General features: G+C 41.9%; 1 protein-coding gene across 4 annotated transcripts; it reads left to right on the top strand.

Annotated features, from left to right (window-relative positions):
- Window positions 1-121: 121 nt before the first annotated feature.
- On the top strand, window positions 122-21,970 carry rtn1a (reticulon 1a). 4 transcript variants are annotated; one of them, XM_065966554.1, is made up of 9 exons: window positions 122-508; window positions 10,044-10,772; window positions 11,286-11,972; window positions 19,324-19,531; window positions 19,617-19,755; window positions 19,971-20,040; window positions 20,371-20,417; window positions 20,515-20,573; window positions 21,117-21,970. In XM_065966554.1, the coding sequence occupies exons 1-9, from the start codon at window positions 286-288 to the stop codon at window positions 21,157-21,159; spliced, it is 2,205 nt and encodes a 734-aa protein (XP_065822626.1). In that variant the 5' UTR covers window positions 122-285; the 3' UTR covers window positions 21,160-21,970. The 4 variants fall into 4 exon arrangements, with proteins under 4 accessions (XP_065822626.1, XP_065822628.1, XP_065822627.1 ...); XM_065966556.1 differs by lacking the exons at window positions 122-508; window positions 10,044-10,772; window positions 11,286-11,972 and adding exons at window positions 14,289-14,608; window positions 17,357-17,488; XM_065966555.1 differs by lacking the exons at window positions 122-508; window positions 10,044-10,772; window positions 11,286-11,972 and adding an exon at window positions 14,291-14,608.
- Window positions 21,971-22,025: the final 55 nt, after the last annotated feature.

The following is a 22,025-nucleotide window of genomic DNA, read 5'->3' as shown; positions in this document are numbered from 1 at the left end:
GTCACCGTTGGAGCAGTGAACTAAAACAATCAACCTCACTCCTCTCCTCCTGCTCCCCCCCCCGACCGACCGACCGACCGACCGACAGACTGCACCGCCTCATCTGTGGCGTCCACAAAACCCCTAGACTCAGAAGAAGCCAGAAAAGAAGCTGCATTGTTTGTGTCAATTTCAGTAAACCGCTCATCTTCAGTTAAACCCCGGTGCACGGTAGAGAAGAAGAAGAAGAAGAAGAAGAAGGAGTCTGGTAGCCGTTAAATCGGTCCGATAACTGAAAAAAAAAGCATGTCTGCTAAGCCCGGTGAGGAGCTAGGCTCAGAGGGGAGGTGGTTTGGGGATGACTATGAAAGGAATGGCCTGTTTGAGAACACACCGACTCGGTTCGACGAGCTACGTGAAGAATTTAAGCCGAGAAGCGACGAGGCGGCGGGCGACCTGGATCAACAATTTCATCCTTTCCAGGACGACGGGAAAAGGCCTCCAGTTGCTATGGAAACTGCATCTACAGGTACTGAAGTGGGACACTTATCACACTTTAATCTAGATATTTAACAAGTCGTTGTGTTCCCGTCACGTTTTGGTTTCATTTTTTGGTGTTTATTTTTTGTTTTTTTTTATCAGCACACCGACGTCGCTGTTCAGGTGTAAACACAGCGACAGAGTCACAGCCGGGTCGAATTAGCAACAGACCGATGTGTCCATTTGTCTGTCTGTCTTTTTAAAACTTCTTATCAGAGAAAGAAAGAAAATAGCTTGCTAACTTTTATGGGATGGTAGTAGCCTAAATCAGCTGTCAAAACAGTGAAGGGAACTGAATTGCTGAAAGCTTTTGTCTGTAATGGCTAGGGAACATAAATTATGACACATTGTTTTCTACTGTATTCTTAGGCAGACTCATATTATTAATATTTACAGTTTTTTGGTAGACTACATGATATTCAAGTGTAAAAGGAACCTTCATATGGGATGACAAAAGCATTTAGCAAACAGCCTGTTGATCCTTTAATGGTTTATTAACTTTCATATGTAAAACAGTTGTACTGTACCAGCTCCTTAGTGCAGGTCTATGTTTGTTATACTGTTTGCACTCTTGATATGAAAAGCCACAAAGGGATTATAAATACATACAGGCTGAAGCCTCCTCACTTTCATAAACATATGACTGGCTAAAAAAGTAAATATATGTTACTGTTTATCTGCACCCGAACAAAAAAATAATACTCTGACGTCTGTATGATGGAGGATTTCTGATCATCTTATTTTGTTGATTATATAGTTATGTTACTGGATGCTACAGGCAATGTTTTTGTGGGAACATCATGCAGACCTCAGTCACTCTCTTCAGCAAAGCTCGCTCTTGCTGCTATTTTTAATCCTGAAGGAACCGGGTTCACTATTCGCTTGGTGGGCAAAACTAGAACCCAGCACTTTCATTGAAGAATTCACTGAAAAATTCATGAGAGGATGGTTAAAAAGTACAAGTAAGAAATGTCGCCCAGTTTCCACTCTTTGCTGCTCAGGCTTTTCATGTCATTTTTTTTGTATCTTGAAGTAAGAAATTCTTTCTTTTTTTAATGCGTTTGGATTTTAATCCTTTGAGGCACATACTTTGGCACAGAAGTCTAACTTAAATATCCAACCTAAAAGGATTGCGATGTTTAAATGGGTTGTTCAATATTTATATATTCTTTGGAGCTGCAAAATTATCCTCCGTAAGCAGACAGTGTCAAATATATGGGAACGAGCAAGTCAATATTTGGCTTCAATTTATACAAAAACTGACAAAGCACATGTTCTACTTCTAAAATAGTGTGCCAGACTAGCTAACACTTACGTCACACGAGACACACACACACACACACACACACACACACACACACACACACACACACACACACACACACACACTGTGTTTTGATTTGTAAAAGAGGAAGGAATGACTATCTCTTATTGTTGTGACTACTGCCATGCTATGTCCACACCAGTGAAGTAATCCACTGTGTCCCTTATCTTCTTGGTTGGAGCAGTGCAGATCTCATCATATCTAGCTGAGCAGAGTGGACATTTTCCTCTCGACCAGACATGTTATAGTCCGTTTGGATCTTTGTCAAATACATTCGCTTCAGTCCCCTCTTAAACAAACTCTCCTTCTCTTCTGCTTCACTGGTGGGGAATCACACAATAACATTTAACGTTTTTCAATGATTATTTTTGATGTTACTGAGGCCTCGAAAAAGATTTGGCCTTCAAAGTGTAAGAGCTGGACGAGAAGTGTCGAGATGTCGAGAATTGCCTCGCCAGGAAATCGATCCGTGTCTGTCTTAAATCTTGTTCACAGCAGTGATCTACCCACAAAATTGATAATGCTGATATCAGCTGTGTTAAATTACCACACGCCTTAGATCACTTTATCTTCAAAAGTTTCACATCCTGTCAAGGTTTAAAGAGGCATGAGAAAGAAGTTTGCGGAAGATATTGCTGCATCATGACCAGGTCTGACAGTGCTGCAAAAAAATCCCATAGTCATGTTTGTTTTAGAGCATGGTGTGTGTAATATCCTGGTTTTCTGTCATGCATAGAAAAAAACAACTTAGTGCATATGGTAGACAAACAGGGACACTTGATAATGGCAGCCTTCTAACATGTTTACAACTCCTAATAGTGCATTATAATGGTCACTTCATCATGTCCTTTACAGGTGGATTAGACTGGAGCTTTTCTCATCAGTGACAAGGATGAGACAGCATATGTCTGATTGGGTCTCTCACTATCTTTCAGATAGAAAAAGCACTTAGTGGATTGCACTGGACTGCATAAGCCACTACAGTGCATTTCTGCGTTTAGCTGGTGAGAGCTCTGCTCCTGTTCCCGGGGGGGCAGAGCAGTGCTCCGTCTTTTCAGAGTAGATGATAAAGATGCAAGATAATACAGTGGTCGTGGGGGGGTGGGGGGGTGGGGGGTGGGGGCTTAATGGCAGAAGAGACGAGAGGGCCGACAGTTCAAATAGCCCTGACTGTCAGGGGAAAACATTTGAAATATTAAGTACTGTTCTTCACAGACTTGAATCCAGATTCTTCAAGATGCCTCTGGTCAGCTGTTTGCTTGTGGTTGTCAAGCACCTTTATGTCATTAAAAAAAGGCTTAAGGTTTGTCATATATGTGCTCTCTAAAATGATTTGGCCTAAATGCTCATCCTGCCAGATTTCCAACCTAATTCATCCATCAATTAGCTAATGTTGAGGTATAAAAGTGTGACAGGCTGGGCTGCACTGCAGGGAACAATAACAAAACATTACCGCCATTATGTCAATTAATCATATTTCCTCATGTCTTTTGATCCCATGTGTTTACCCTGAAAACAATTAAAAGCCAGCATGTGAAATATGATGCTTTGATCCTGCCTCGGTCTATCGCAGTTGCCTGTCGGCATCAAGTAATCCCTCAGCAGAGTACTGCAAAAACTGCTCATGGGATTACAGCCACGATCAGCAGACACTTACTAACAGAGTAGTCCATCTCGTTTTTTGTATGTGTAGGTTAATGCATCCCACGTCTTCCGACCTGCATCAGTTCTCCATAACCCCAAATTGTGTCTATACTATGAAAGTGAGATGCCAAATCAAAGTCACACTGAATTGACAGCTTTGGCCCAAAGCAGACAGCTCGCAGACACTAAGTCTGGATCCTCCCACATCATCTCCATTCATCTATAAAGCTCTATCCAGGCAAGAGAAATACGATCAATACAGGGAAAGACAGGTACTGTACATACTACTGCTTCAGAATCCAAATGGGGGCAGATTAGCTTTTATTTATACAGGCCCTACATTGATTTATCTTTGACAAAGGCTGCTTGAACATTTGTCCTGCGTGGCCTTCAGTGTTTTATTTATTTAAAGAATGGCGGTGGGTACACTAAGGTTCTTACAGTAGTTGTACGTCCTCTGTGTATTGGATCAATGCAGTGCAGAGCAGCTGAATCCTTCAGCACATCTGTTCCCCTATCGACCTCTACTAGCAATTGGGTTGTACCTCTGCTCTAAGTATATACTGTACGTAGAATAGAAGAAAAAAATAAGTAAACACATAAAAGCAACAGAAGAGCTTTGTTGTGTGTGTGCTGCACTTGAATATAATGGTATACATATCTTACATTCTTTGCATATGATAGACTGCCTTTGTGAGCTGGATTTTCTTCTTTACCATTAAAGTGAGATAGTTTGAGGCAGGTATCCATGTATTTGTTCAGCTAAGAATAATGTATTAATACATAATGGAAATAAACATTGCAAGTCTTTGAAGGCCGGAGAACATTGAGAGTTAGACTGCCATCTAAGTTCACTGTGAAATATAAGCAAGGGACATATAGGAATCAAATACTCATATCAAATACTCAATCAATATACTGCCCTCAAACCTGTGGATCATACTGGAAATCACGTCTGTGGGCCAAATGAATAACAGGCAAATACTTAAGTTCTTCAAGGAATTAGTTTTACTGTAAGCACCAAGTAGATTATATAGAATGTTAATTTCTTGTATTTTGATATATTCATACCCGGGTGAAAATGCTGTTATATTGTAAAGTCATAATTGTATGTCATTTTATTTGTGTTTGTTTCAATATCAAAATGAGTTTTGATAGTTTTTGAAATGACACTTGTGTTCAGGAGTAGGCATCGGCATATAGAGCAAAAATAGTCTAGTTAAAGTATGTGAGTTAGTTTCATCTTCAAACATTTTGCACACTCCTACAGTGGATTGCAAGACAGGGGTGTTTATCAGTAACACAATAATTGATTGTGTAATTTTTCATGGCCATGTGAGGTTATCTCCCAGCTTTTCCCTTGATATGTAACTGGCTTATTGAAATGTTACATAATGAAAAGTGTCATAGATGATTTTATATGTTTCTTCTTTACCTAAAATTTAACAAAGCTCCAGCATATTATTTAATGTCAACAACACAGATGGCTCTGAAAGAATAGCACAAGTGTCTCATTGGGTTGTTTTCCACAAGGTCATGAATGAAAGAGAACTCCTGAAAGTTAACACGGCACAGTTCAAAGGGTCACTGATGGAGTAATAGAATCCTAACAGAGCAGTAGATTAGCAGATGGTTAAGAGACAAACTGAATTGCTGCTGGGATTAAAGGAGGGGTGTACTTTAAGGGCCAACACTGACTAAGATTGTTATTTGAAAGTGTTGTCTTGAAATGGTTATGTTCCTACATTTGTGTGTTTTGTGTGTGTTTTCAAAACTGGTAAAAATTATCTTTTGCATGAATATGAAAACTGAGTGAAGTCAAAGTACACATTTATAATTTACTGAATAGTTTTTTTATCAAACAAAAAAAAGGACTGATTTTGCAGTAACTGGACAGCCTGACTGATTATACATATGATAGAATAATATGAATATGAATGTATTTATTTCTAGATGTAGATTTTACTGTTCTAGCAGTGGGGTTTAAGCTAATTCAAGTACATTTTGCCATCCTGAAATATTGAAAATGGAAATTTGGAATATTGCTCAACCTGCAGCCACCACATCCTGAACCCAGAGAAATGGAAGAAATTGGATCGATAGATGTAGTGTAGCTTAACACACAGGACTGATCTTGTAATCTTTGTCTTCATTTTTTGAAATGTAATTTGTAATTCTATCATTATAGGTTTTAATAGACCATTATGGATTCAGATCACTATTTGGTACCCAGCCAAATCTATCTCGAAACAAAAAAAACAAGTAAAAAAAACTCCCTGTGACCATGGAAACGACCCAAAGAACCAGGGAGGAGTTTTTAGGTTTAAAATCAGGACTAAACCCTTAAGCAGTCCTTTTCAAGGCACTGTTCTAGCGTTACAGATGGTAAATCTGAACAAATAAACAAAACAAAAATGTGTGTTTTTCTAAGTACCGGCATATGCCCATTTTGTTTCTCTGCACATTTAAATCTAGAACAAAGTATTAGAACATTTTTACTGTATTTAACTTCTTACCTGAACAAGCTTTCAGTCATCTCAGACTCCTGCTTCCTCACTGACTGTTCACATGTCTCGGTTAATCAAAGTGAGCCAGACAGGATTTCTCTATCTTGTCACTTAGGTTTTCTCCTCCTCACCTTTACAGGGACAGAAGCAATCTTTCTCTTTTCTGCTGGATTCATTCATTTGGGCTCAACTTGAACCCTAGGATCTTTACAGTCTTCTCAGCCTCCTTTATTTGTTTCAGAACTGATACCCACATCTTTTGAAGTTTCTTCTGCAGCTTCTGAGCTTGAACCCTCTCAAGTATAAAATCAGTCTCCAGCGACCCCGCCTTTGACTCAAACTCTATTTTGGCGATGATAAAGGGACATTTATCTTCAGCCATTGCCAGCATATGACACGGACCTCAAACTTTATGGCCTCCATTTCATTCTGAATGAAATGGCTTACTCTTTTATGGATGTACTTGAAGGTCCTTAGTGTTAAAGTCTGCTTCTTAGTCAGTCTGAGCTTTATGTGGTCTTTAGCCGAGGGGCTGAAAGAGACAAAGATACCTATGAACAAAATGTGAATAAAAACATAACAAATCAATGGCTGTTTGGAAAAATGGAAGCCTACAAAGAAAACCAGTGCAGATTCCTGCAAGTTCCCGTTTCTATGTCAAATGCACAATGATGTCCATGACAAGGTAAAAGTAACTTATTATGAGTGTATTGCTGTTGCAAAAATATAAATATAGTCTAAGCATAACTGTGTTTCTTCAAGGAAAATCATCAAACTTTCACAGACAAACAAGTAACAGTGTACAACTATCCAGTCTTACCACTGAGTGGACTGAAGAGGGACAAACAAACAAGACATTTTAAGCTCAACACATTAATAACACTGAGACGATTCCAAGTTTTAATTTCTGATTTAATTGAATTGAGCTGTTTTTGCTTTAAACATTTGAATTGTTCTTACTTATTATTCCTACTATTTTCATTGTACTTTATTGTCTTTCAACTGAATGCACTTCCTGTTTTATTCTTGCAGTTCTCTTGTTTTGTTTTATCTGTATCTTGTACCTCGGCACCATTGAAAATGAGGGTTCTCCCTCAATGTGTTTTCCGAGGATTTAAATAAAATAAATGATGATGATGATGATGATATTTTTAAGGTCACTAGATGTTTTTAGACAGGAATACTAATTCAAAATCAGGCTACATCCGGGGGAAATGCTGACAACAGTTTTTTTTCACTGTCATGAATTAATTCAATTCAATTCAATTCAATTTATTTTGTATAGCGTCAACTCATAACAAGTGTTATCTCAAGACACTTTACAAAAAGCAGGTAAAATACCTTACTCTTTGTCTGTTAACATTACAAAAGAGCAGGTAAAAAGACCTTACTCATTGTTATGTTACAAAAAGCAGGTAAAAGACCTTACTTATTGCTATATTACAAAGACCTACAAAGGACCTACAAAGAAAGAATTACTGGGGACATTGACTAAATGAAAGGTTTATCATGGAATTCTTCTTCTCTTTGGATAAAAAACATCTTCATATGAACGCACTGTGTCTTAATTGTATTGTTTTATTTGTATCTTTTAACAGCAGTTATTGAATAAAAAAAACTCAGCAATAGTGTTTATTGATTCCAGAGTTGGAAAACTCAGCTGATGATTGACTCCCACTAAATAATTCAAGTTTGAAGCCAATGGGACTCCTAGCACTTTCTTTGATGGATATTTTTGTACATCCTTGGTTAAGTGTTTTCAAGGCAGTAAACCCTGTTTGCACAAAGTCCCAAATGCAGCTCAATAAACCCCTAATTTCTATGTGGTAATATATTCATTTTGCACAGCGGGCTCTTTGATATTGTCTGTGTTCACATATTTTTGTCCGCAGCCTGATAATTAGGAGCCCATGCCTTGGCGTAGCACAGATTGTCAGGGTGCATTAGCTTCTGAGCTGCACGGGCTGCACACAAAACAACAAAAGGACTGCCCCTTCACAGCACATCTTCCAGGACTTATTTATTTAACTGCACCAGCCTTTCAGTGACATGATTATGTTGTGTGGCTACACTGTGAGCTGAGAATTCCTCTGTTGTCATGTCCAATCCCATCTGGCTGTGGCAAAGCATTTGTTTCAGCCTCATGGGGTTTTCCCAGTGTCTGGCTGCTGCGCCATATCAGCAGACTCAAAATGCCCTCAATATCAACACACCAACTCTGTCAAATTCCTGCTCAGAGTGGCCACACTGTATTGTTGCAGATGTCTTATGCAACTGCTGGAGTTTATCTGAGTTGTTACGTAGAACTGGTTGATAAAGAGGGAAGGGGAGTGTTGCCGACTGTCAACAGGATTACTGGTAGTTCAAAGCCTCAGAGATCACCTCTCCTCACAGTTTGTAGTGGCCCCAAGTGCCTCCCACATCTGCACAGTAGGCATTTGTACAGTGAGTGTAAGATTAGGATGGTGTTGCTAGGGTGATGGCTGTTGGGACCTATACGATGGTAGTACACTAAGAGGATTATACATGGGTTCTCTTTAACAGTACATCAAGGGCATTCATACTGTATTACTGAGCTGAACTTGGCTCAACAGCTGTGCCCATCTATGTGGCATACTTAGATCCATAGGCAGCTCTGATGTTGCACCACAAGACATCTGAGTCTATTAAATGCTAAATAAACCAGAGCTTTAGAACGTCTCGGCTCGCTCAGTTTTCTTCCCCATGTCATGTCCCCCCTCCCCCTGTGTTCCAGTATGGGTGTGTAGTGTTATACCATTGTGCTGAGCTATGATGTATTGTTAATGACTGGTGTAGCAGAAATAGGAGGGACAGCAGAAGGGAAGGGTGGTGGGGCTTTGGAGGAAGTGAAAGGAGGGACAGGACGTCCTGACCTGTTGGCTCTTCTGTCTGTCAGTCTGCATCCTCCAGAGCTGACCCTAAGGCTGCTATTTTAAACCTTCCCCCTTCATCCAGCCCAGCAGCTGGACCTAGGCTATTTATAGCACCACCGCTGCCCTGGGAGAAGCAGGGCTGAAGAGCAGGAGGAGCTCAGTTTGTCAAAGTACACATCTGACTTGTATACAACGTGACAAAAATATTAGCAACCAGATATGTGGGACTTGATAGTCTATGGGGACTGTGTTTATGAATGTTTATCTGTGTATGAACACAAGGCAGTGTGTCTTTGTTGGCTTCGGCCCAAGAATTAGATGAGAGTTTTGACATAAAGTCAACAAATTTGAATTCTTGACTTGACCTTGACCACTGACCAGAGAATTCAAAATAACATCCCTATCAATTCTGTGTCTTCCTGTTTTGCAAGTCATCAGTAATAGGAGCATCCTAACATTTCCCAGCAGCACTGTAACAAATTATTCAGTAAGACGCTGAGTGTTGTTTTACAGCATAGCAGAACAAGTTACAGCCATCACCAACACTGTGCAGAACCCTTAGCGTCACTGATACTATATACAGATACTATATTATTTCAGTTTTGCGTGCGTCAAATAATTAGATGCTGTGCATGTGCATGAAATATTCATTTTGTACATGTATCATTAAACAGTTTTTGTCAACCTAGCCAAGCTCAGGCTATTTAAACTTGTGCTATGCCAGCTTGCGAACACTGTGTTGCTAACATCTTATATGCGTTGTTTTCATGACAGTATGTCAGAGGGGAGATGAAGGAATAGGGATTACAGAGCAGAGTTTCAGACATGATTTAGAACAGACTCTTGTTGTGGCACTGTGGTTTTTTGGGTCCTCAACAATCCCCCTTTGTCCCACGCGGGTACAAGTACCCTCTGTTACTGCTGCCTCACTGATCTTCACAGCCGAGCACCCAGCCTGACTGTGGCGCTCTCACAGTGCCACAGCCCCTCTCTCTGGTAGCTGAAGTGTAGCCTTGTTTTACTGGATGTTTTCATTAATTAAACAGCACATTTGATAGTGTGACACAGACAAGATTGTCAGTCTTCCTTATAAGTTTCACTTTGCAAGTGTAACATAATTGAGTTACAGTTCTCTCTTTCTGTCTCCTTCTGTAGATGACCCCATATCTGGCCTGTTTAGGAAGCCCATGAATGATGATGGTGATGTCTACACTTCCCTGCTCTCAAATCAAAGCTTCACATCTGGTCAAGAAAGCTCTTACTTGTCTGGCGACCTGAAGCCCTCCTCTGGCTCCTCTGGCCTGGATAACTTCTCCAGCAACACCTACAGCTTCAGCTCCAGCACCAAGATGACCTCTGACCTAGCTGATGACATGCCAAAATCTCTTTTGGGCTCAGATAAGACAGAATCATACAACTATATGGATATCAGCCATGGGGACGAGCACCATGACCAGAGCCGTGGGGCTCTGCACAGCCTGATAGACACAGGATCATCTGGTCGTGACTCACTGGGAAGCTACATCGATAAAGACCCTGGAAGAGATGAGGAGGAGGAAGAGGAGGAGGAAGAGGAAAACCTGGGTCCAGCTCTGGGCTCACATTCTTTCCCCTATGTGGAGGAGCCCTCTGATGAAGAGCTATCAGACTACCGCTCCTACAGAAACCTTGGTGGCACCCCGCAGACAGCCAGCCCAGTGAAGATCACCCTGACCGAGTCCAAGCCTCCAGCCACAAAGACAGAGCCGCAGAAAAATCCATCTCCAGTCAATGTGTCTGAGCGTGAAAACATCCTCAGTGTGGGCCAGCAAGGGGTTCCCACAGTGACGCTATCAGAGCCAGAGGACGAAAGCCCCGCTTCCACTCCAAATGCTTCTCCTACACGTATGCACAGCACACACACTTTATTATGCGACTTGACAACTTTACACATGTTAACTCAGTTACACAGTCCATACCAGGATACAGTTCAAACTGGCAGCATTATTAAATAACTTTGTGATAAATGTCAATAATGATAAATATAGAAAAAAAATGAGTGATGTTATTTTTACCATATTGCACTGCTCTACCTTAAATGAGGCTATATAGCATAACAAAAGCAAAATAATAAATGAGTCAGCAAACTGTCTGAGAAAGCTGTATAACAAGTACTCTAATCTTTGTAAACATTAGCTATTACTAATCACTATAAACTTCAGCACATAATGTTCACACAGGAGATCCTTGAGCAGATTAAATAGAGAAAGATGTGTTTTATTGTTTATTTCTTTATTTCTTTCCTAAACCTAAAGTTTTAGGTTAGCCATAAGTTGCATGTGCAGATAAATATGTCTGAATTTACTGTGCGAATGAGGATTATAATGTCTACTTTTCTCTGCATCTTTTTCTGAGCAGAAAAAGAGTTCTCTTCCAGTGACATGTTCAAGGTTGACGAAGTAAAGCCTGCAGCTTCCAAATGCACTCCCAGCACAAAGGCCGGCAGCAGGGAGCATGATGGCAGCAGCGCTGAGTCTGGAGACTCAGAGATCGAGTTGGTTTCAGAGGAGCCTGCTAAGACCAGCAGCAACCCATTTGCCCAGCCGCCTAAAAGCAAAGGCACTTCCATCCAGCCTAACAACCCCTTTGACAATCCCCCAGTTGCCAAGGGTGGTTTCGGCCTGGCTGGGAACCACGCTCCACCCACAGCCTACAGCATTCTGAGGGAGGAGAGAGAAGCAGAGCTTGACAGTGATCTCTTCATTGAGTCTGCATCTGAAGAGAGTCCAAAGAGGGAGCAGGGCTTCGTCGGCCCCAAACAGGGAGTCAGCCCTCCCTCTCCCCTTGTTCCGGGTGCTGTTCCTCCCCGCAGCCATGCTGAGGCTATGCCAGCCGAGCCCCTGATCCCAGAAAAGTTCAAGACCCCAGTTAAGACAGAGGAGGATCGCAACAGCAAGCCCAGGCCTCCAACTGCGGCCGTGCCCCCAGAAGTGCGATTGGAAAGACCCCAACAGGACGACATGCACAAACACACCACTGAGGGCAAAGGAGACCTTGGGAAAGTTGCTGCCTCAATCTTACTTGAAGGCTTTGACAAGCAAAAAGGTCAGTCATTTTCTCTTGGCGTGTTCTGTAGAAAATACACACTGCTACTGCCTCTCTGTGAAAGTCATAGGATTTTACAAACATGTCTACAATTTTCATTGTCGGAGTCGTTTCATCTTGGTTAATAAGCTTCTATCTTGAGTACTGGCTCTCCAGATACAGTGGTGTCAACTTGAACAGGTAGTGTTGTATGCTGATGTGTTTATTGAATGCCCAAATGAAAGTTGTAGCGCATGAGCTTTTAGACATTTATGATATGTAGGTAAAAAAAAATGTTTTAAACCAACTGGCAGCATATTTCTAATGAAATCATCAAAGCAGTACTTGTGTTTGTTAACTTTGTGGTAGCTACCTGCATGGTGTGCTTTGACTTTGTTTTGTTTACAAACTAAAGAGGATTGCAGTGAGGGGAGGGATGTTCCTTTGCTGAGTGTGAGTCTGGGAGGGGTGGGAAGTGCTTGCGTTGTGCTTTCTTGAGGTCTGCTTCCCCCTGGTGGAACTTATGAGAACAAAAGCAGAGTGAGGATCTATGGATTCAAAATAATTGTGTAATATGAAGCCACTGAAACTCAACAGCGACGATGTCTAAACAGGGAAAATGTGTCTGCTTTGAGTGGAAATCATCAAATAATATTAAAACATTACAGATGTGTAGTATAAGGAACTGTCAGTATCCTTGCAGCATCTGTCTTTTGCATCGTTATTTAGCGTCCTTTGATCAGATAAGTAAACATAGTAGTCTCAGGCAGCAGGAGTTATACTGTCTAAGCTGCGCATTTAATGCTGGCAAGGGTATTTTGACTTCTAATGGCTGTTCTCTCTGTCCTTGTAAACATTGGGTTTACATAATCCTATGATGTCAAAACTGGGGCACACTCCTACTCAGGAGCTTTGAAAGGCTTCCTCTTGAATTTTGCATAGTTACAGAGCCAGAAAAGGCACATATAAAAGAGACCTCTGCTTGGTTGCCTGAATCGCTTAGCTTATGTTTCACCCTGGTGTAACAGGATGTGATGATTGACTCTGGTAAATAGATATACTTTTGAAATGTGTATATGGCGCAGATATGATGACAAAGCAGATAAAAGAGGATTCCTTGTTTTGTTTACTCAAATTGGAAGAAGGTTCTGGAATTATAGAAAGCAGGTCACGTGTTTCTGTTTCCCCACCACTAGAGGGAGCAGTGCATCTTTGTCATTGCTGCTCTGATTAGACCAGAAGATATCATTATCATCAGTCCATGCACTTCCATACCAGTTGCCATAGCAACAGTGATAGGGGAGTGTTTTCAGTCTGGTTCAAAGTAACCTGTTTTTGTTTTCCGCTTGGTAGGTTTTGGCTCTGAAGCCTGTCACGGCTGCAGCGAACAGAAGGTGTGAGGTGTGGCCGTCTGCAGGGGGGATGGGGGGGGGGGGGGTCAGGGGGGGCGAGACTATCGACTTTGAGGGGAATGAAAATGCTTTCTACTGAGTGCTGACACCACAGTGACGCTGCTGTTTCTCTCTTAGGCATCCTAATTTGCTCTTTCAGTTTCTTCCCAGCTCTCTTTGCATCACAGGTATATTCTAGACGAAATCCTAAGGCAGAGACAAATCCTGAAGGCACTAAACCAGGAGCATTATGCAGTAATACCCAGTGTCTCTGGCTATGAATTATTTAAGAACAAGCACTTTGCTTTTCAATTATCCGTGAGTCATAGTAAAAACAGTTATTTGAATCTCAGACTAGAGCTTTAAATATTATACTGTGAAAATAAAGGATGTTTGCCACCTCTCTCCTCAGCAGCATGGTCTCAAATCTCGCCATTATTAGCATTACTACACCCTGTAAGGTGTACAACAAAGCATCAGACAATTTGAATCAATTCTGTTTCTTTTATGTTAAACAGAAGAACAAAACATTGCATAATTGTAGCTTGTATTAATAATTTCACCAATGAATATGACAAAAAAAAACCACTAAGCTAAAAGGGAAACCTAAGAGCTGTACTTGAAGATGTATGACAATGCTTTTTGTCACTTAAAAGCGTATGTGGGGCCCTCCCACAGTTTGTTACCCCGCTATCACCTTTAGTTTAGTTTAGTTTAGTTTATTTTGTGGTCTGAACGTCTGGGAATTGTTTTGTGAAAGCTAGTCTTTCTACCCTTTACAAAAAAAAAAAAAAGCTTCCAACAATCCCCATCCACCATCTCACCCCCTTAGGCTTTTAATCATTGCATGGATGGTTTGCTGCAGCAGCAACTGTGGTATGGTGTTTACAATTTGACCCCCCTCCCCCTCTCCCAGCACACGCACACACGCAGACATACACATACGCACTTTCCCCGCTCGTTGTGTTCTAGCCAGTTCTGCTCCACAGCATCAGTCTGTGTGCTCCGCAAGCCGGCAGCACCTTGGAAACCTTCTTCCTCCCTCCCTCCCTTCCTCCCTGTCTGTCATCTCCGCATCCTTTTTTCGACCATTCATGCCTTTCTGGAATGAGTGAGTGAGTCAGTGCGACCACAGAGGGAGACAAAGAAGAAAAAGGAGACCATAAAGAGAAAGAAAGAGAACAGGGACGCAACAGATCACCAGCATGCAGGCCACTGCAGACGTGACCAAGAAGGAAAGCTCCTGGAGCAGCTGGAAGGGCCAGGGTACTGATGTGTTTACTGTGATTTACTCGTCACTGTGTCTGTGCTTTGTGGCTGTGAGAGATGGACTGTTCTCTCCGCATGTTCGAGAAATAGTGATGTCACTGAAGATGCGTATCCTTGAACTGTGTATGTGTGCAATGCATGTGTATTTTCATCATCTTTCTTTCTGTTTGGGGGAATCGAAACAATGCTGTTTGCCTGTGCTTTTCACATGGACACGCCCTGATGTCAGACGCTTTCTACTGCATGTGTCCAAAAAAACAAAAAACAAACAGAGGAGAGGGGGTGACAGACGCTGGTGGTTGTTTTGGAAAATAGGCTTATACACACAGTGTGCATGTTAATATGGATGCCAGTGCTGTTTTGTAGACTAAGGCGTGTCGTAGTTTTGCCCTCCCCATTTTCCAAATGTGTAGGGAGAATTTTTACATGGCGTATGCTCTGTTTTTGTATAGCAAGTTAGTCCAAGCATCTGGAAGACCCTGACAGACTGTCTCCATAGTAACCAGGGCACACCCATCCTGATTACATCAGCCCTATCTCATCGGCTGCCATGGCTCCTTGCAGAGACTGGGCCGGAGGAGAGCATCCCATGTCTTTCTGTTTCCATAGCATGGAGCGATAGCACAGCCGGTCAGGGAAAAAAATGGCATCCCTTCAACAACGTGAGCTCTGCTTTATAACCTCTGATCTCTTAAGGATTGGCCCAGCCATAAAAAATACAATGGAAGAGTCCACCTATTGTATGCCCACAGAGATTTTGACAGTCACTGATTATAAATGTGCAGCTCTGTAAAAAGTAACTGATGTCAGACCTCCATCTTCCATTTTTACAACTGACTCATTATTGATTTAATGAGGCTAAAATGAATGTTGCTTACTGTTACATGATACCAACCAGATGGGATCTGTCCACAACATCAGGAACGCATCAAGTTAAGCTGATACAGCAAAAGATGAAATTGATCAGAGACATTTTTGCAGATAAATATTTGCTATCACCATAAAACCAAGAGCATTTTAATGCTTAGTCATTCTCATTGACTCAATGCCACCAAGCTTTTTTTTCAAACCTATTACATACATTATTAAAAAACTGGGTCATTAAAACTAAGAAGAGTTCAGATGACACACAACAGCCAATAGCTTATTTTTATTTATGCTTTGGGTCAAAACTTATTGCTACACTACTGTACACGTTTGGCTCCTAATCAAGTGAAATCTACATACTATAAGAAATGTGTCACAAGACCCTACAGTTAACATGATGGAGAAGAGAAACAGAACTAGTCTTATCAGATATATTAATTAGCTTATCTTATGTATTGTGGAAACTAGAAGGGCATACAAACTTGTGCACTTAGAAAAAAAAATCACAGTTTAATTTGCTGTGTTGTCAAATCATTATTTGTCAGTTTTTGACTATCAAACTGATAATGTTTAAAAAGAAAGGAGTTCAGGAGGTGTTTGGATGTTACAGATTGTTCACTCACTTTTGAAGCATCAAATAAGTTAAATGGTGTAGAAAGGACTGAGAGGGGAGTCAATGGTTGCATCATTGTTTGTGTTCCAGTCTGAGACGTATGGTCCTGAATCTTGGTTGTTGGCAGCAGAAGTCGCTTTGCCTGTTTCGGCTGATGGCTTGTTTTAGGCCACAAGGATGTCTTCAGTGATTTAATGAGGTCAGGCTAAACTAGTTTCACTACAGAAGAGGGAGAATCATATTATAGTCACACATGTTAATCACTTGCTCTGGTTTTTGCCTGGTATACGGGTTGAATATCAGAAGGAACAGTCATAAAAAAAAACAATCCTGGGCATGGTGCAATTGTACTTCCTGTTGACAGATTCAACATCCTGTGTGTCTTTTGCACTCTCACTAAAGTTTTCAGGTTGTTCTGTTAGCTGGGCACCCCCATATTTTCTGCTTGCCTTAAAATAAATATCAGTTTAAAGTTGAAATCATTTGTTAACTTTTGGCATATCTGTCATTTAATGCAAAAAAAGATGCAACATACAAATGAGCAGTTTGTGTTTTCTCATCAGTTAGAAATCTGGCAATTTGTTTTTTTTTTATTTTCTTGAGAATTGAAAACTAACCGGCCTTGTGTAAAATCACCATTGTCCTTTTGTGCTCCACAATAAAGGGAGAGGCTGTCTTAATAAGTCGAGGAGTGGAGGAGACACATTATGTGTCGCCGATTCCCCAGATTCAGAGCAAATGAATATCTCTCTGTTCCCAAAGGAACACTCTTTCCCCTCCCTCCTTCCCTCTCTCGGCCCCTCCCTTCCTCCCTCGCTCCATCTCTCAGTGAGTGGTGGGGATAAAATGGAGCACGGTTACTATGGTAACTGCATCAGGCAGGTGCTCAGCAGATCCTTTCCTATGAAGCATTCTAATGGAACACAAAGTATGGATTTTCTACCATGCTGTGTTACTGTGGTTGTCACATCTTTAGCCATTGATGTATGTATATGATGCATTCTTTACACATTATTGCTTTTGGTTTTGATAGTGACTTTTTTTAGTTGCTGCTAGGCAGTCTTTGTCACGTGTCAGCAGGGCTGTGCTTAAAAGCCTGAGCATAAAAGAGATCACAGAGAGGGTATGTTTGAATGTGTGTGTGTGTTGGATTGCAATGTGATTCTTTGGCAACCGCACCCCATAGATGTCCCCCCTCCCTCCCTCCCTCCCTCCCTCGCTCCCTCCCTCCATCCCTCGCTCCCTCCCTCCATCCCCCTGCGCAGGCAGATGCTGATTTGCTGGTGTGGCTGTGGCCCCTCCCTTCCTGTGCAGGGGGGGACTCCCCCTTCAGTGCTCTCCTTTTGTCCGTGGATAAAGCAGCTTCCTCTTTCCCTGTTCAGCCATGGGAGCCGCAGGTCAGTACACGCTTCTACTGCACTAGCTTAAGCTTTTCAGTCTGCCTGAAACCTGTGCAGCACATCACAAGGCACGGCCGCTGTTGCCGGTCAACACCTGTCTGTAGCAGACCTGTCTGTTGTTGACGTGTCTGTCACTGTAACAGCTGCTGTATGTGCTACAGTACCTGTTCCTGTGTGTGTGTGTGTGTGTGTTTTTGGTTGTGTGTGAGCATCTTCATTAAAATCAGCAGCTCCATAGACAGTTTGTCATTAGTGACAGTACAGATGGCTTCTGAGGGGAGTGGTGCATGTATAGCAGCTAGGTACATGGATTGTGTTCCCATTGTTCAAAATGAATAGTATCTTTGATTTGACAGTGAGGTGGAAGAGCAGCCACATAGGTACTGTTATGTGTCCCTAAGTTATTGATAAGAAAAGTAAAGATTAAACGTGTTCTTTTTCATTTGGGCAGTGTGTGTGTGTGTGTGTGTGTGTGTGTGGGGGGGGGGAAGCAGAGATTCACTTATCACAATGACTGTTCTTTGGCCACCAAGGTTTAGCCTGCCTTTTTGGCATCCACAGATGTCTTTTAGTGGAGAGTAAAGATGGCCGTCATCACTATGCTGCTCACAGCTCCTCGGCTAAAATTAGAGCAGGCAGGCTTGGCGGACAGCTTGGAGAAGAAGAGTAAAACACCCAAGAGACCCACAGCCGCAATTCTGTATTTTTCACAGGCACAAAACTTTACGTTTATGTACCGGTTCTTGCTTCCCGTACCATGTGATACGAAGGATTTTCCAGGTGCCAGCACCAACAGATGAACCCAATTTGCACTTTTAGACTTGGGGTCGTGGTTGGGGAGGCAGCCAGTTCAGCATAGGTGAAACAAGCAGCCGACAGTTCTCATGGAAACAAGCCCATGTTTCCAGCGGATACAGCCCACTGCCGGAGGAGGACCATGTCGGCCTCTGAAGCTGTAATGGTAGACTGGGCTAATCCTCAGTTATCACTCCTCTCTCATCTTTGCTAGTGGCTTTGAATTACAGGCCCCACCAACCGAAGAAGTGAGAAAGTGTAAGAATAGAAGGAAAATCATGCAGAAATGTACAAGCTCCTGCAGGCAATGTGGGTCTTTTATTACTTCAATGATTTGTTCCCAAGAGCCATGGTGTTTCACTGCATTGAAGCATCGTCATCCTTCTTCTCTGACCACAGAGCTGCCCGTCTGGTCCGGGTCACATTGAACTGTTATCTACAAACTGCTGATAGTGCTACTAATCCTGCGACTGCCTATAGGTCAATCATTAATTCTGTTCTGCGAGCTGCCAATGAGGGTATACCTACGATGTAATACAACTCCCTCTGTCTATTTGTACGGACAATTGTGCACGTATGAGACCATGCCAGGTGACACTTCCGACAAGTCCACGTCAGATGTAAAACAGTTCTGACAGTCAACCGCAGCCCGAGACACTTGTTCAACAAGTTAAGAGTCTGTTGGTATTGTCTGCAAAGGCCGTTCTACATTAAGGAGCAAAGAAACAGAACGTGGACACCTTCATGCTACTTGACAGCTCCACAGCTCACTGTAACCTAATGAAAAGCTAGGTTAGGAAGCTGGGTTAAAACAGAATCACGTGACAACCGGATCTCTCCCAGGACATTGAGTTGTGAACAGCTTCCAGATATTTGACCCAAATGTGTGGTATGTAGCGCGCAGACGCAGGGTTCACTTTGAAAAAGAATACTGTACATGGACTGTGCCAAGGCCTGCATGTCACAGAGTGAGGGGTCAGGTAATGCTGGTCTTGAGTCCTAACCCTGTTTGTCCTTGTGCCGTCTTCCTCCCATAGCGATTGACCTGCTCTACTGGAGGAATGTGAAACAGTCAGGGGCCGTGTTCAGCGGCGTGCTACTGCTTCTCTTCTCCCTGACCCAGTTCAGCGTGGTCAGCGTAGGAGCCTACTTAGCCCTGGCAGCCCTCTCCGCCACCATCAGCTTCAGGATCTACAAGTCTGTGCTGCAGGCTGTGCAGAAGACCGATGAGGGGCATCCTTTCAAGTGAGTTAACTGGTGTATCGTTCAATTAGATCGTCTCATTTAAAGGTGACATTTACTTACCATAGCATCTTGTCTGTGTTACCAGATCTTACCTGGAGATGGAGATTGCTCTATCCCAGGACCAGATTAGTAAATATGCCGACAAAATCCTGCTGTACTCCAATACCTGTATGAAAGAGCTGCGCAGGCTGTTCCTTGTACAAGACTTGGTCGACTCCTTGAAGGTTTGTTTCTGACTTGATAGTTTATAGTCCAGCACTGTTAGCAAGGGGTGCAAATATCTTTCAGTTACTTCAAAGGTACAACCTAGGATTAGCGCTGCTATTTTGGGAAACCAGGAGGGCTTCTTGACATATGACATTCGGATAATGCACTTTTTTATATCGTCAGACATGTAGGTTACAAGGATTCAAATATCTCCTGCCTGTATGTGTTTCAGTTTGCTGTTTTGATGTGGCTTCTGACCTATGTGGGCGCTCTCTTCAACGGCCTTACCCTGCTGATCCTAGGTAAAGTTGACTCAAAGCATTTCACCCTTTTGTCCATTAGTAAAGTAGCTCAGCACAATCCATATAACAACGCTGTATTATCTCATATGGCATATGATATCCTCATGAGAAGCACAACGTGTCCTCATCCCTCCACTGTAACCAAATTAATTCATAGGTCACGTTCACTTGACTGTACAACGTGTGCAGTATCTATTTACTTTTCCAGTTTACTTAAGATAAATGCTGGGGGCCTGCTGACATGCGTGTACCTGTTTGAGAATATTCCCACTGCACAGTAGGTCACAATAACTCTTAACACTGACTGTCACTCTCTCCATGCCTCCACAGCTGTGGTTTCCATGTTCACCATGCCTGTGGTCTATGAGAAGCATCAGGTAGGAATCTGACCTTCACAATAACTCAAGTCTAAACTGCGTTGTGAAATTCAGTCAAGTATTTAACCTGTTGTCTTTACTTTGTTTTTTTTTTCAGGCGCAGATTGATCAATATGTGGGGTTAATACGGACCCAAGTCAACTCTGTGGTGGGAAAGTGAGTGTTTGCCATTCATATATTTTGTTCAAAGTTCTAACTTGTATCTTCAAGTCTGAGGCAAACAATTTGAAAAGAGGAGCACTTCCTTGCTGCTCAGTGACTGATAAGACTGCATTTGTACTGGTAGGCTTCCAAAACACAGTTTAGCTGATCGAGTCTGTTTAAAATATACAAGTCTACAGTTTCTTAATTAGGAGCACAGTTTGGAGACTGGTTTGGCATAATTGGAAAATAGGCACACATTTTTGACAAGTGTCTTGTTTATAGTCACCAGCCCTGTGTTAAATCAGAAAAAATAAAACATTTAATCTGTCTATAGGTGTCCAAAAGATTTGTTGAAGCTAACATGCTTCCTTGCTTCTTTTTTTTTCAGACTAGCCAGCGGCAGTTTTTCCAATTTTAGTCATTTTTGACTTGTTGGTTGTGTAGACTGCCATAAAAAGAAAGAGTAGAAACATAATAAATTAGAACAAGCACTCCTTAATCTAGAATAAATATCTGGTTGGGTATGTGGGATTAAAGTCTGTTTTCTCTGTACAGGATCCAAGCGAAGATCCCCGGGGCAAAGAGGAAGGAGGAGTAATGACTGCCTGTCTTTTGGTGAAGCGGACAGTCGAGTCCAGCTCAGAGTCAGGCAGCTCGTTTACTGTTGAAGAGCCTGGTCGTCATCTGTGGGGCGTAGTGCTATGTCATCTAGGTGTTCTCTAAAAGCATCCACTGGAGAAGCCATCACCCTGTCTATAGCAGTCTAAACACTAACACACACTGTCACATGTTCATAATCCTGTTTCTAAGTAGACAAGACCTCAACTCAAAAAACAAAAGAAACAGACTTTTTTGTGTTGCTTATTATAAAGTGCATGAAGTCAAGCCTTGGGTAAATGATATTTGATATCTTTTTGTGCGGTTTTTAAATCATGCATTTTTGCTTTGCAGTGCTTACCACAAACTGTACAGTTTGGCACAAAAAAGCTAAATGCCCTCAGACGTGCTCTGCTGCCAATGTTAAGTACTGCTTCATGTTTCTGAGTAAGCAGACAGGGCTTCTCTCAGTATACGTCAATATATATAAATATCAAAAATGATTTCCTTTTGGTGTTTCCAAGCACAAATAATTTAACAATATCCGTCTTAGATGTGGTAATTGTAGGGGTTTTGCTTTTGTATAACCATAAGGAACAATACACACGCTCATGTTTTAGGTACTGTTGTACAACTACAATGAAGACAAGGAGTATCTGGTGATATTTAGCTTGTTTGAATAACTGTCCAACTTTGTACTATGTTCAACTATACTCTGTAGTTCTTTAGACCCTGGACTCTTTAACTATTTGCACTCTCACTATGTATTTAATTACAAGAGTAAGAAAAAATAAATGTACCTTGATGTATAACATCTCCTCAGCTACTTTAATGGTGCCTTCACATTCACAAGACATCAGTGAAGAG

The sequence above is a fragment of the Labrus bergylta genome, chromosome 18, assembly GCF_963930695.1.
Source record: "Labrus bergylta chromosome 18, fLabBer1.1, whole genome shotgun sequence".
NCBI lineage: Eukaryota > Metazoa > Chordata > Actinopteri > Labriformes > Labridae > Labrus > Labrus bergylta.
The sequence above is the reverse complement of the archived record's forward strand: the minus strand, read 5'-3'. Positions and strand labels throughout refer to the sequence as shown.